This window comes from Polistes canadensis, unplaced genomic scaffold (genome assembly GCF_001313835.1).
Source record: "Polistes canadensis isolate GaletaPanama2010 unplaced genomic scaffold, ASM131383v1 scaffold_28, whole genome shotgun sequence".
NCBI classification, from domain to species: Eukaryota; Metazoa; Arthropoda; class Insecta; order Hymenoptera; family Vespidae; genus Polistes; species Polistes canadensis.
Window position 1 is genome coordinate 158,590 of NW_014569575.1, and position 15,671 is coordinate 174,260.

The 15,671-nt window shown below is 26.8% G+C and overlaps 2 protein-coding genes across 2 annotated transcripts; one reads left to right on the top strand and one right to left on the bottom strand.

Annotated features, from left to right (window-relative positions):
• Positions 1–80: 80 nt before the first annotated feature.
• LOC106783980 (60S ribosomal protein L31) lies at positions 81–1,067 on the bottom strand. Its single transcript, XM_014743018.1, has 3 exons — positions 955–1,067; positions 412–639; positions 81–276 (listed from the first exon to the last, which is right to left on the bottom strand). The coding sequence occupies exons 2-3, from the start codon at positions 630–632 to the stop codon at positions 126–128; spliced, it is 372 nt and encodes a 123-aa protein (XP_014598504.1). The 5' UTR covers positions 633–639; positions 955–1,067; the 3' UTR covers positions 81–125.
• Positions 1,068–1,694: 627 nt separating this feature from the next.
• On the top strand, positions 1,695–14,766 carry LOC106784017 (putative histone-lysine N-methyltransferase 1). The gene is made up of 4 exons (XM_014743093.1): positions 1,695–1,743; positions 2,604–13,536; positions 13,654–13,893; positions 13,977–14,766. The coding sequence occupies exons 2-4, from the start codon at positions 2,686–2,688 to the stop codon at positions 14,040–14,042; spliced, it is 11,157 nt and encodes a 3,718-aa protein (XP_014598579.1). The 5' UTR covers positions 1,695–1,743; positions 2,604–2,685; the 3' UTR covers positions 14,043–14,766.
• Positions 14,767–15,671: the final 905 nt, after the last annotated feature.

The following is a 15,671-nucleotide window of genomic DNA, read 5'->3' on the forward strand; positions in this document are numbered from 1 at the left end:
AAAAAAAAAAAACAACGCACAGAGTTTCTACATATTATTCACAGAAGTTATATCATATTCGTTAAATAAAAAGATAATTAAAAATATTAATAGGTTTTTTAATTTATTTATTTAATACAAAGATATTAATCTTGACTTGCATCAACATTTTCTGTTTGGAGGCCTTTAAATGAGGCTACAGGAATATATGTTACAAGTGTGTACAATTTGTTAGCGGAATCTTCATCATCATTTCTTCTTCTGCTTAATCGAACACGAACTCTGAAAGGAACGTTCCTGCAAACAGAAAAATATTTTTTGTAATTGTTTATCGAATAAAATATTATCCAATTTATATTTTAAACAGGAAGTATTATTTTGGCAACGATTTTAAAAAGACAAATATTTAGTTGTATGAAGAGGAAAATTTACCTAATTCCTTTAGACCATAACTGTTTATTGAGACGAGTATCAATCCTTACGTCAGGTGTACCCATTTGTTTTTCAGCGAACTTTCTGATCTCTTTGATTGCTCTTGGTGCACGTTTTTTAAATCCAACTCCATGAAGTCGTTTATGAAGATGGACTGTATATTCACGAGTCACTACTTCATTAATAGCACTTTTTCCTTTCTTTTCAGAAGATTTGGCCATTTTTAACCTCAAAAGATCAATGAATATATTATTTTTTATATTTACTCATAATAGAAAGATTGATTTAGTAAAAACATTAATTTAAAAAATAACATGTATTTTCTCTCGTTAACCTAACAAATAATTATATTATAAATAAAATTAAATAATTAAAAGATAAAACCGTTTACAATATTGTCAATACACACAATGCATTCTCAACAATAAAAATATAAATATATTTTATCACAAAAAATTAAAAGAAAACCAAAAAAAATATTACATAAAATCTAATCAAAATTTAAACATGAATATAATTTCATCAAACATAAAAAATGATTACCTATTTAAAATCAGATGTTCTTAGATTTTATTAAACAGAAAGTTTAGGTTCTTTCTCCGATCGAAGGTCCATACGAAAGAACTAGTATGTGTTCGTAAAATTATTACCGGATGTTCGAAAAATCATTTGTGACGTTAGTAAATAACTATTTATTAAACAAAATAAATATTTATAATTATTGTTATTACACAATATTCAAATTAAAATGATTTTTTATCATATTATTAAAACAGAAAAATTAATAAATATTATTGCAATGATTGAAATTGAAAAATGTGATGCTCATAAGCGCTCACCAAGAGCTCTGTGATATGATTGGTTAACAAATGTAATACGCATTTGATTGGCTATCACAGAAAAATTATTTGTGACTTCAAATTTTACTTAAAAATTAATTTTATGGAAAAAACAAAAACATTGAATTATTGATGAAAAATAATATCTTCATAGGCATCTGTTGATTATATTTTTATAAAATTAAATTACATATTTTAACATACATTGATATGCATATATAGAACATATTGTTTATCTATTTTTCTACAGGGGAACTAATGGAAAAAGAAATTTTAAAATTAAAAAAAATTTATATACAATTCTATTTTAGTTGAGTAGTTTATATTTATATGCATATATATTATATATGTAATTTCTTTATATATTTGCTGTTTACTGTACATTAATTTTGTTATGACTTAAAAAAATTTATTATATTAGAGGGCGCATAATATAATTTTTATGTAGTCGTGTTCAATATGGCGAACATGTTGAACGTAGTGGTTATCGCAGGTAATTTTAAGTTACATTAGACGTAAATAGTTATAGTTATTTTATACTTTAGAAATATGAAATGTGTGCAGGTATAAAAATTCATTAAAGTGCATTTATATAAATTTTTAACAATTGTAATGGTTCGTTGGTACAAGAATATGTGTGAACTATGTAAAGTTTCAGTTTCAAGGTCTGTGTAGGGAGTTGAATTAGACAGTTGCGTCGTACGTAAACAAGTCGCTTATACATTTTTATTTTTCAAATTGTAATAATTTTCAATAAAATAGCAATATGGTTAAATTCCATTAATAAACGTTGAAGTTTAAAACATTTTATGTCATTAATTTATTATATATAGCAATAAATACATAGTTTAATTTTTTTATTCTATAAAGTCAACTGCAATATTAAATGAAAAAATAAATAAGTAGATCACTTTTTTTTGTACAAGTTATTAAAAATGATAGAAGTTTTAAATGCATTTAATTAAATAAAATGGAAAATAGAATAGTAAAGTATATTGTAAAATAAATTTAGTTTAAAAACGATAACATATGTACATGTATATTATGCATACATTCATATGCATATACAAATAAGTATTATACTTACTTATATGAATACATAAGTGGAGGCTAAGGAAATATAACTAGGAATAAGAAGTATTCTATAAAAAGGAGCTATATACACATACACACACACAATAATCTAAAAATTATTTAATGGATATATGGAATATTTGAATTCATTATTATTTTTATAATCAAAAGTAATCAGTGGGGTATTACTACTACTATATTATTATTATTATTATTATTGTAAAAAAAAGAAGTAATTCTTTTTTATTAATTATATATAAATTTAATTTATATTTACAGATGTTATGCAGGAAATTGCAAACGATTACTTATATAAATAGAATGAAAATCTTATAACATATCAGCAAAAAGAAAATGTACAATGAACTACGGTGGAAATATTTCGGATTGGCATCAATACAACTCGGTGCAGACAAATTTAAGTGAAACAACATCAACCGATCATAATGTGAATGCAAATCGTTTAGCATTTATGTCTAGTGGTAGTCCATCTTCATTAAATGCTCTTAATACTGATGGCTATAAAAAATACCAAAATGAAGCCAACTTCAGTACAAGACATTTTCCACCTATGAACAATGCTTCAAATAGCTCAAATAATACTGATAACTTTGCAATGCCATCAGTGGTACAAATGCAAGGATATATTGGACAATATGGTCCTGTGGTTAATAGAAACTCTGTTATGGATAATGTAAAAGCTCCGGTTGATATGAGAAATGGATCGATGAATACATTTAATGATGATTACAGATACAGAAATAGTCATATGGCGCTTCCTGGACAAAATTCTCATTTAAATGGATCCAATATGAATATAAATGCACCTGTCACTTCTATAGGGTCACGAACTAATAATATGTGTGCAACATCTTCTGTAAGACAAGGACCTTCATCTTTCATTCCTTGTAAAGCTCTGTGTTGCAATCCAAATACAAATATAGGTTATCAACAATGGGATAAATTTGGAACTTATCAATCTAATACACCATATAGGGAAAATATGCGTTTACCTGGATATCAAGCAGATAATAGACAATACGGTGATCATAATTTTCGAAAAGATAACTTTGAAAATAAGGAAATGTTAAGCTCTATTATTCCTAATACGGATCATAGAAGAAACTTTCCAGAATATAAATATAATAAGGATTCTACGATGTCTAGAGGTTGTTCAGGTCCATCAGGAATGATACAAAATTATCCAATTTCAAATTACAATTATCCAGCAGAGTGTCAGAAATATTCTTATCCTATGAAAGAGTATTCAAAGACAAATAATATGGGTTTACAAGATGCAACTGTTTTTAAACATCCAGAACAAAATTATGTTACACAACAAAAATACAATGCTAAACAAGGTCAATATGCGACAGGTAATGTTTTACCTAAACCTGTGCCCACTTTAAATGACAGTGTAGATATTACACCTTCTACCCAGAATTCTTATTACGCTGCACAATTTATAAGAAACGTACCAACAGAATTTCCACGTACTTGTCAAAAAGCTTTTGATAATTCACAACAAGTTGCTGCAATGCAATCTACACCTGTGCATAGTACTTCATCGCGATACCACTCTTATCAGCAAAAAATTGCGATGCAAAGATTTTCTATGGAAAATCATTTGAGAGAATTTACAAGGATACCTGGATATCAATCACATCCAAAATACAAAGAATCTGTTCTTAGATATAGAGAAATATTAAAATTACAACAGTCACATGGATATCCAGCAGCAGTTCAACATCCTGTAAGAATTGCATCAACGCCCGTTGATACTATTCCATCTATAAATTTGCAATTTGATCAGAATGGAGTTTTAATAAACCCTACTTATTTATCTGATAATTTTCCAAAAACTCAACAACATACATTGAATGCAGATTCAAAACATTTAGAAAAACATGGAAAAGAACAAGATTTATGTCCATCTGATTTATCTAATGAAAATAATCTACACCCTAAACAATCAATTAATCATTCTCCAAAAGAACATTCATCATCTTTGTATCAAAATGATTTTCAAAATCAAGACCAGCTTTTAATACAAAAATGTAGCGAACAAACTGAGTTTAAAATACAAGAAAGTACAGGAGATGGCATAAACTCAAGTAATGCTGATACTATAACTGAACAAGAGAAAACATCAAAAGATTTTGCTGATAAGCCAAACCTTGATGTTCGACAATTTTTAGCAAATTGGGATGCATCAGAAGATGAAGACGATTCAAATACAAATTTGCCACATGTTGTCTTAAGCGATTCAACATCATTGGTAGTTGTAGAATATGAAAGCATTGACAACGCTTCGAAAATACCTCATAATGTGAATGTAAATAAAGAAAATGTCACTTGTTCGAAAAAACATGATAAAGTGACACAAGAGTATTCACAATCTTTAGATTCTCCTTCTCAGAGTACTGAGACATTACAAAATTTAACTGAATATAGAAATAAAGATATTACAAAATCTGGAAATATAATACATTGTATAACCAACAGTACTGATGACATTCCAACGATACATATAGTTGATAATGTACAAATAAATAATATTTTGGAGGTATCTAATGATCAAATTATAGAAACCTTAGAACATCAAAGTTCAATACCATTTTATCAGGAAAATGTAAATTTAGAAGAAGAAATAAGAAAATGTGATGATAATAAGAAAGACAATTCTACAAATATAGAAGCTTTGAATAAAGATACATATACCACCGATGATACTTTGTCTGAGAAAGATAGAAAGTCTTCAATTCAGAATACCAATCAAGAGTTAAATGCTTTGGAAACAGTATCAAAAAATAATTTAAATAGACAAACTACAAACTTGCAAAAGCAAAATAGTTTCACAAGTGAAGAATCACATAACACAGATGATATCAGTCTACCTGATTTGCCTACAACTGAGTGTACTCCAATATCCACTACTCTAAACACACCTATTCATTCAGACAGTGAAGAACCATCAGGACGTGAGTCTTCTATATCTTCCAATCCTATAGAGATTATACAAAATAGTCCAATAATTAGCTTTACTCATTCTCCCATTAAAATTGGATCCTATGAACATTTAAATGATACTGTTATTTCTAAAGAAAATACTTTACTTCAATTTAATTTAGAAGAAGCAAATCAATCTAATAACAATAGTATTAATGCATTTGAAAATTCTATAGCTTCGAACAATTTTAACAAAACTGGTAATTCATCCAAAAGTGAAGTTATTGAAGCATGTAGAAGCAATAAATTGCAAACCAGTTCTAATAAAAATTCAATTATAATGAATACAACAAAAATAGATAAACAATTTAATGAAAAATCTTCTGATGTATGTGAATCTTCAACAAATGAGTATGAATCAGAAAGTGTACCAATTGACATGCACAAAAATTCTATGCAAAACTCCAAGAATACAAAAGTCGAAAAAATCAATAGTAATAAATTTCAGAGCATTGAAGATCCTTCGGAACCTATAAATTATAAAATATCAACAACAGTGACTGAAACATCTCAATCTACATTAAAAAACAAATCAAGTGAAAATAAAGAGCAGTATATGATAAATACTGTTCAAAATAATAATAGAAGTCCTGAAATGAATGTTGAAACAAGGAAACAATCAAAATGCTTGTTTGCGACTAAATTAAAACAGGACATTCCTAATGATAAAAGTCCAATATCATTGATTTCAGGGGAGAATGTAGAAGAAGGACACACACTAGTACGATACATGGAAAAAAATACTTCATCAAATATTAAAAATATTCTGTCCATTCCAAATATAAACATATATACATCTAGAGCTGACAAATTACAAAATATAAATACTGTATCAATACAGAAAAAATGTCTAGATACGTTAACCAATAATAAATTACATTCTAAAAGTCCTCAAAATGTTTGCGCAAGTAAAGAAAAAGATAAAGAAGGTTTTTCCAAAGATCTTCAAAACGAGTTTAAACATCAAAAACTTGCAAAAGATTCTGACGTACATTCATCTTCTATGGATAATGCTAGCTTAACAAACTTAGAAATGTTACCTGGCCATGTAACACATAAAAAAAGTTCTATCTTAGATACTAAAAACAATACTAAACTGGAAAGTGATACAATAAATAAAAAAGAAGATAATGAACATATTTTTGCAAAACAAGAAAAATCTATATCTATTTCTAAAAAGGTACATGATCAGTTACAGAAGAGTGACGAAATCTGCAAAATAAATGCAAACGCTGATTTTACAAATGTTTCTCAGGGAGATCATAACCAAAGTAAAATATCAGAGAAAAAGAAATCCCCAAAGAATTTTAATGTTGATAAAGTTAACATTATCAATAATACACAAAAACACGATTTTAATGAATACATGGAAGAAAACAATGACATGATATATCTTGATAAATGCATTGATAACAATAAACATATAGGAAATACTTATTTTAATAAAAGATCTACATCACGATACACAGGCACTCAATTTCAACAGTGTGATTCTGCGATAGAAGATACCCAAGCATTAGAGAAGAATACAAATTTAAAGAATAAAGTAGATTCAAGTCAACCATCATCTTCTACGACCACTATTTGTTCTATTACTTCCGAAAAATCAGAACAAGAACAACTATATACTGTTTCTAAAAGTTTCACAACAAAAAATGTAAATTCTGATTTTGAAATTAAAGTTACAAATGTTAATTTAAAATTTACGGATAATGATATATGCAAAGAATTAGTCACTTTGAGAGATAAAAAAAAAGAAAATTTAAATAGTTGCTCTGAAGGAATTAAAATTGAAATAAATGTATTGTGTGCAGAGCGTAATGCCAAAGAAAAGTTATTCCAACAAGAGTCTATAAATGTGGATAGTGAAATGATTGATCAATCAAATAATTCTGTGTACGGTAGCAAGAGTACTTGTTTATCAAATATAAAAGAATATGACATATATGGAAAATTAGATACAGAAAAAGGAAGTTGTAAAATTGATGGAATTATAAATCACAATCGATGTCAGAGTACAGATATTTGTTATGAAAGTGTGAAAAATATAATGAAGGAACAAGAAGAACCTCTTAGTTTAATAGTTCGAAATAAAACAGTACCAACAAATAAAGAAGATACACTACCTCAAGAATATTCAAAAAGAAAAGAAACATTATCAACGGATATATTGAGTAAATCAGAGAATTCCATGGGAGATAATAACTATACAGAAATTGATCAAGAAATTACATCCGTTAATACTTCCAATGAAAGAAAGAAACAACATACACCATTGAATTTAGTCGACAAACCTAATGATGCAAAAGATGAAAGTCTATGCTATCCTAAAATGAATGATTTACTTAATAACATTGACCAAGAAAATGAACCTTCTAATGTAATCTACAGTTGTGCTACATCTAACGTAAATTGTATGCAAAATAATGCTAATACAGAACGGATATTAAAAATGAATAATACGCAAAAAAATAAAATGAAAGATCCATCATCTGTTTCATATAAATATAAAAATAAAAAAGATGAAGAAGACGATAGTTCGTCCGATAAGAATGATGATATGCCAAATATCGTAACAATACATGTTAAAACTGATAACATGAACAACGAAAAATTTGCAGAACTTGATTTTACAAATTTCGACTTATTTTCTAATGAAAGTAACAAAAGTAATGATAATGAGCCAGGAAAATGGAGACGTTCTATAACTCCTATAGTAAATCAGACATTAGAAGAATGTGATTTATATGGAAGTACTAGTGGTTATGTAAATCCTATTTTTACTAATATAGAAGAATCAAATAACAGAAATGAAATTCCTGTATATAGAACTAAAGATGGAAAAATAACTTATAGTCCTAATCCCAAAACTTTATTCCTGGAAAATAAAGAAAGAGCTTATTGTACTGTAGAAGAATATTCACCACATAAATATAACAATCATTTAAAAATGAATACTTCTGTTAAAAAGGAAAAAGATATAAATAATTATAAAGAAAGGAAACCATTGGAATCTAATGATACAAAAATCACTTGGAGTGAATCAACTGATAAAAGTTTTTCTGAATATTCTAATAAGAATGAGAATAGTAAACAAAATATTCACTCTATGAAACATCAAGCACTAGATTTAAAACATTATTACCCTAAAATAGAAAAACAATATAATAGTACAACTGATAGTCAAGTAAATAAAGAGTACAATAAAGATCTTTCTGACTTTAAATGTGAGGAACAAAAACAACATGGTAATGAGGATAATTGTAGTACTCATAAAGATAATTTTAAAAATAAGTCTACAAAAGAATTTGAAAGTCATAAAAAAAAGTTAAAAGATACCTTTGATAGTAATATTCATTCGGAAGAAAAGAATATGAGAAAAGCAGAGATGTTAGGAGTAACTGAAGCATATACCATGTATCACAATACAAGAAATAATAACTCTGTTAAAAAAAATAGTCATAATGATACATTTTCTTTGCATAAATCTACTGATAGCTTTGTAGAAAAACCCAGTTCAACAGAAAGCTGTGATATTAAATTGAAATACTGCGATACAATTAAGGAGTCAATTGTGCCTTATGCAATATGTGATCAATCAGTTACTGAATGTTCTTTAAACCAAAGTAATGAATTAACAAGTGAGAAATCAAATTCTATTATAAAATTAAAGAAGAAAAAGTTTAAGCCTAATATAAATCAACTTAAATCCTCGGAATTGTGTTTAGAAGAAGATCGTTTTAAAGGCAAAAGACATTACACTAATAATCTTATGAAACATAATTCATTTTCTGAAGATCTAGAATATTTTAATGAAAAGAAGATTGATCCAAATATTATTCATTTAGAATCAGAAAATATCTGCGCAAACGTTACAAAAAAATCAGAATCACCAATTACTTCTGAGATATCCAAATATAAGAGACATTATGAGCATTTCCATGTGAAATGTGAAATAGGCTCTGATGAAAGTAATACAAATTTTGAAGCAGAATTTGATAATACAAGGAATATTTTGAGATATGCAAAAGAGAATATTTTAATTTCTAAAAAAGATGTTCTTCTCACAACAACATTAGATGTAGAATGTTCGGATTCCTTGAAACGATTAAATAGTACTAAACAAAAAGAAAAGATAGAATATCAGGATGAAAGCAATGGTGAAATAGAAAATACGAATTTTTCATTACAGAACGAAGTATCTAAAAGTAATGAGGATGAAAATTTAAATCAACAAATTACAGAAGCTAATATTTTCTACACTGACAATAATATTATTTCTGAAAAGGGATGGAGACGATTACCTTCAAATTGTTTAAAAAATGATGAAATAGAAATTATGGCAAGTGATATAATTAGTCCTAGTAATTTCGATAGTGAAGTGCATATAATTCATGGAGAATCTATGCATTTATCACAGATGAAAAAATCGAAAATGCCTAAAATTATTTTGGAAACTGATGAGTCTTCTTTTAACGAAATAAGTAACAGTGATTGTCAGAATCATAATTTCATAACAACAGACCATAAATATGATATTCCTTTTTCTGGAGAAGAAGAAATAAAATCTGAACCAATGTATATGGGCCAAAACAAAGATGAAATTATTTTATTAGAGTCTGTTATTTGTAATAAAAACATTGATGCCATTGAAAAAATAAATAAAGATAAAAGTACAAAGAAGAAAAATATTGAGAACTCTATCTTTTCGTTAAATTCCACTGATAATTCAGAAACCAAAAATATAATAAAAGATGAAGATTTTCCACTAAATAATGTCAATGAAATAGACATTGTTGAAGGATCATCATTAAAACAAGAAAATATTAATACTTCGAAGTATCAAAATTACAATATATCAGATATAACAAATAAATCACAAGAGAGTCTAGAAACAATTAATTCAATAGAAAAAGAATTAAAAAGAAAACAATTAAACGACAATTTATATTGTATTGAAAATAAAAGTAATAGTAATTCATATTTGTCTTCAAAACAGTCAAGAAATTGTGATATTGAAGCTTGTAATATCCCAGAATTGGAGAATATATCAAAATTAAATTTAGAAAAAAATACAAATGTAATTAATGAAATTCCAACAAACGATATAAACAATAAAGTAGAAGAAGAGCGTTCTTTATCCCCTCCAGATATTACTACTACTGCATATATTAATGCAAACTATTCTTCTACATCAGATTGCAATGCAAATATACAAATGATTTCTAGAACTATCATTGAAGAAAATGAAACAAACACAAATTCAAAGCCTGAACTGTCTTCTCAACCTAAAATACCTAAAATGATAATCCGAAATACTGGATCCTGTTCTACAACATCTGTTGCAAAAGAAATATTAGAAACATCATCAGAGTATCCTTCTTTTGCACATAGTAAAGTTAAACATTCTACTTTTATTATTGAAAATGAAAAAGATAAAGAAAGAAGTGACAGTGATTCTGAAAGTTCTTTACACAAATATGATTTAAATAAAAGTAGAGTACCTAAAATGAAAATAAAATTTAATGACAAATCGTCGAAAAGGAATATTGAAGGTGACAATATGGAAATTTCTTTTAAAAGAAAACATATGAAAAAAATTGTTCCTAAAGTAAAAATAAAGAAAATAAGAACTGAAGCAACAACTATGCAAAATGAACGAACAGAATCTTCATTATTAGTGATGGAAGTTGATACTTCGAACACTAAAAATGAGACTAGTTCCAATAAAATGTCAATAGTTAATGAAGAAAAAAAACAAGAGAAAATTCCTAAATTAAAACTGAAGAAACCTCAAGAAATCATTTTACCTATGGAATCTATTCGAAAAAAAACAAACGTAAAAACCGTTGATATAGCGGTGAAAAAATATAAAAGCGATAAGAATGAAATAAAATTTACTCAAAAACATGAAGATATAATTGAATCAATATTGAAGCAAAACGATAATTCGTCTGTGTCTGAACGTGAAGTAAAAAATAAATTATTACCCTGCATTTCAGAAAAGGTTCCAAAGGTTATAATCAAACGTGCCTCTGCGAGTGCAGAATTTAAATGTGAATTTAGTGAAGGTGGTAGTGATACAATAATGAATAGCTCTAAATGGCAACCAGAAGTTAAATTACAAAGATCTCGACATTTAGATAACATGGTAAAGGACCTAAAATACTGCCGAATATCTAAAGCATATATAACACGAAAATGTATAGATATTATTTCTTCACACAGATCAAGAAGAATATTTCGAGATAAAAGACATAATAAATTGAATAAATTATATAAATCAAGTTCTGTATCGGATTTGTGTCCAATGAAATATGAGGAAAGTAGAAAATTAAATTATAATTATAGTAATAACAAATTATCTGATACAGAAGTTACACCTATTCTTCAAGGAATAGAAGAACATAACCAATTATCTATAAAATCAATTAGCAAGTACAAATTTGAAAAAAATCTATGGAACATAGATGATAAATATCTAGAAGAATCTTGTGTTTCTGGTGATATTGTAGATAAATCTTTATGTAAACATTCAGACGATACAGATAATATGGACCATTCGATAATAAAAACAGATACTTCAAATATAACAAATAACCCTAACTTAAAAAATAATGCTGATAATAGTGATCTCAGTACTATAAATTTTAATGCTAATTCTACAAATAATGTAAGTAAAATACCATTAATCACGCAAAACGACTTGAATCATTATAATGATAATGAAAATAATAAGTTTCTTAGAGAAAATAATGACTCTGAATCAAAACCTTCGAAATCTGATATTGCAACAGATGATTCTGCAGATCATGATTGTTCAGTTATAAAATTGGATTCCTCGGACGAAAGTCAATCAACAATAGAAATTTTGCCAGCTTCTCCAGACATAAATCAAGTTGGAATAGAAGAACCTAATAACAGCCTTAGTAATGAGGAAAGCGAACAATTGTATTCAGAAGATGCTATACCTACTCAATTTGAATTAGAATTAGAAGTTACAGATAGTAATATCGACTCTGTAGTAGCATCTCCTCTAAGACATGAGTTAAATTCTGAACATTTTAATGAAACACAACTAAGAGCATGGCAACTAAATAAAAAACTACAAGATTTCAATGATTTAAAAAATTATACAAATGAAAATGTTCCACTTGCTAATAGTAATCAACAAAGCTCTGAAGTTGCAGAAAAAAATAAACTATCTAGCAAAGAAAATATTTCATTATCAATATCAACTCTTACACATGACAGTTTGGAGAATCATACAATGGAAACGACAATTGCATCTCGTGAGAACCTTTGTTGTAATGATTTACTTATGAAGGAAGTATTGGCTGCTAAAGAAATGCTGAAAAAATGTTTATCTATGTCTAAAAATGACACCACTTTAAAAAATACATCAAAATTGAGATCACTTATAGAAAACAATAAAGATTCTTGTCTTACTTCCAGTAGTCATACAAAAACATTTCTTAAGACTGTTACTACCCATCATACATATGAAATAGATAAAATAAATCAGCAAGAATCAGCGAATGAATCAAATATAAAAAAGATAGGAAAAAAGAATTGTAATGAAGTAATAAATAAAGTTATACAAATTACCAAATGTACAGAGAAAAAAGATATAAAACATACTGATGTTAATGTGCAAAGTACTTTAGTTTCTGCACACAATTCTCCTATAATATCATTGAAAACTCTTAAACGATACAGTCAATCTGTGCCAAATAAAAATATATCAACTTATGCGAAATATCGTAAAATATCGGAAGAAGATGGGAATGAACACTCAATATGTCAAAGTAGTCATACTCATCAAGTGGAAGATAAAGATCAAGATGTTAAAGTTGAAAAAAATATGACTCATCCTAAAATTGAAACGACATCCGATAATGAAGATGTACAAATTGAAGATGATAAAAATTTTAATCAGTCCAGTAAAAGAGAAGATAATATGCCAATATTAGAACCAGAAATCGCTTTCAGTTTCGATGGAAGTTCAGATAGAGATAGTTCAAGATCACCGCCTGTTATAACAAATCAAGAGATTGTAACTACTCAAAATGAAATACTAAAATGCTTGCAAGAAGAAGTATTAGCATCAAATGATAAAAAAGATGATAACAAGAAATATATAGCAAAAGAATATGATATGACTGTAAATGATATTGTTACACAATTAGCTTATCATAAAAAGGTAATATATGTTTTATCATTATATAATTTAAAGTACAAAACATTATTATTAAAATATGTATTTAAAAATAACAAAAGTACAGTATTTTTGAGTTATAATGTTTTTATATTCCTACAGTCAACAATAAGGCATAAAAGATATTGTAATCTATGTGAAAAATGGTTTCCAACGACATCTCGTCATAGACGACATTTAGCTGGATATCAACATCGTCACATAGAATTGACACAGCGAAGAGCGATTCATGCACTTTTTATTCTTTTTACTGGCAAACCTTGTTCAAAACTGTTGCGAGCTACTAGTATGCGAGATGATTGTTCTATAGGCGAATTAACACCTTTACAAATTGCTGTTCAGGTAATATATTTTATTACAAATTAATTTATAATGATTTTTTTCCATGAATAATTTTATATATACATTATTATTTATTTTTATAGGATTTAGCTAAATACTTGGATGGTACAGAAACGAATCTATTAATACCAAATAATGTCGAGAAATAACCAAAAGTAGTTTTTGAATTATGTAACATGTCAAAAGAGATGGGCAAAAATTTCATATTTCAATTAATCATTAGATGACAGTCCACATGTTTTTGACCACATCAGTATAATGGAGTTGATTGGAATTAGCTGAATCAGCTAATATTTGTTACTTCGTTGACCGTATGTTACCTGAAACAGTTACTTTATGTAGTAATTAACTATTTAACCAAAGACTTTATTAGACTAATAGTGTAACTAAAAAAACTACTATTATATAAAGGTTTGAGACTTTGCACCAAAATACCGCAATGCTGTATGCTAGTGCATAAAACTGTTGTTTGAACTTCACAAACAGCTCTAAATAAAATGGCTGTTGTTTATTCTTTAAATGATAAGAAGTCATCACATAATTTTTACACGTATGTAATGCTGTTTATAGAAGAGTGTGTTCACAAAGGCATGATTTTAAAAAATAGACTTTCGAGCCAACAATATTGCAATTTTTGAAGGCTATTATGTGGCTATTAGTTTATATACACATGGTTATGAATGATTTAATCTATATATGTGTCTGTGTATATATATACAAGCACACACACACACATATATAAACGAATGTTTATTTATATATAAAGAAAATATATCTACATATAGATACATATATGTATACATGTGTAACTTACGAATTACATGCATACTTATATTTATTGTTCCAGTTTTAAAAATATGTACACATGTACACACTCATATATATATATATATATAACAATGTTTAATTATTATAAGTTAAACATATAGGCATATATTATGTCATATCTTTTAGAATGAAGAAGATATATAAACTATAAGATATTCCAATATTTTCAATTATACATATATAAAAATAATGAACTGTAAGATGCTGTATTGTACATTGATTGAGTAGATCGAACAGTTCTTTATGTTAAAATTAGTATATTAATATTTTTATTTGTTAAATTTCTTGTAGTCTCTGATAAAACTTTTATTTGTTATGGTACCACTTATTAAAAATTATTTTATAATGAATCGTGCAATATCTTCAATCAAATATTACAAATAAAAAATTAATTTTAGCCTTGCAATGTTTCTATAAGCGTAATTAATTATGGGATCAAATGTTAGTATAAAAAGAAGGCTTGGTTACTTATGGATACAAAAAAGTATATATATCTTCAAAATAGAATGAAAATATCTATATAGGAAAGTGCTTATAATATAATTTTACATATAACAATATTTACAGAGCCATATGTCGTCGATAACGACTTTTCATATGTCTTTTGTACTTTTCACATTTTGTGCCTTCTAAGTATAAATTAAATATTGAAGATTGTCGTGAATATAAGTATTTGCATATAAATTGCACCACATAAAGTGACTTTAGAATACATAGAGTAATTCTTATATAATTTTATCATCATATTTAGATTTATATACGTTAATTTTTAAATTAAATTTATAATTGTTAACTATTTTAATTATTTATCAAAATCCTTCAAAACGAAAAATTAAAATTGCTAATAAAAATGTTCTACTTAATTTTTGACAGATATTAATTATAAATTGTAAAGAAACATTATTTAAAATTGAATTATTTATTACTGAATAGAATTTAACATGCTTGTT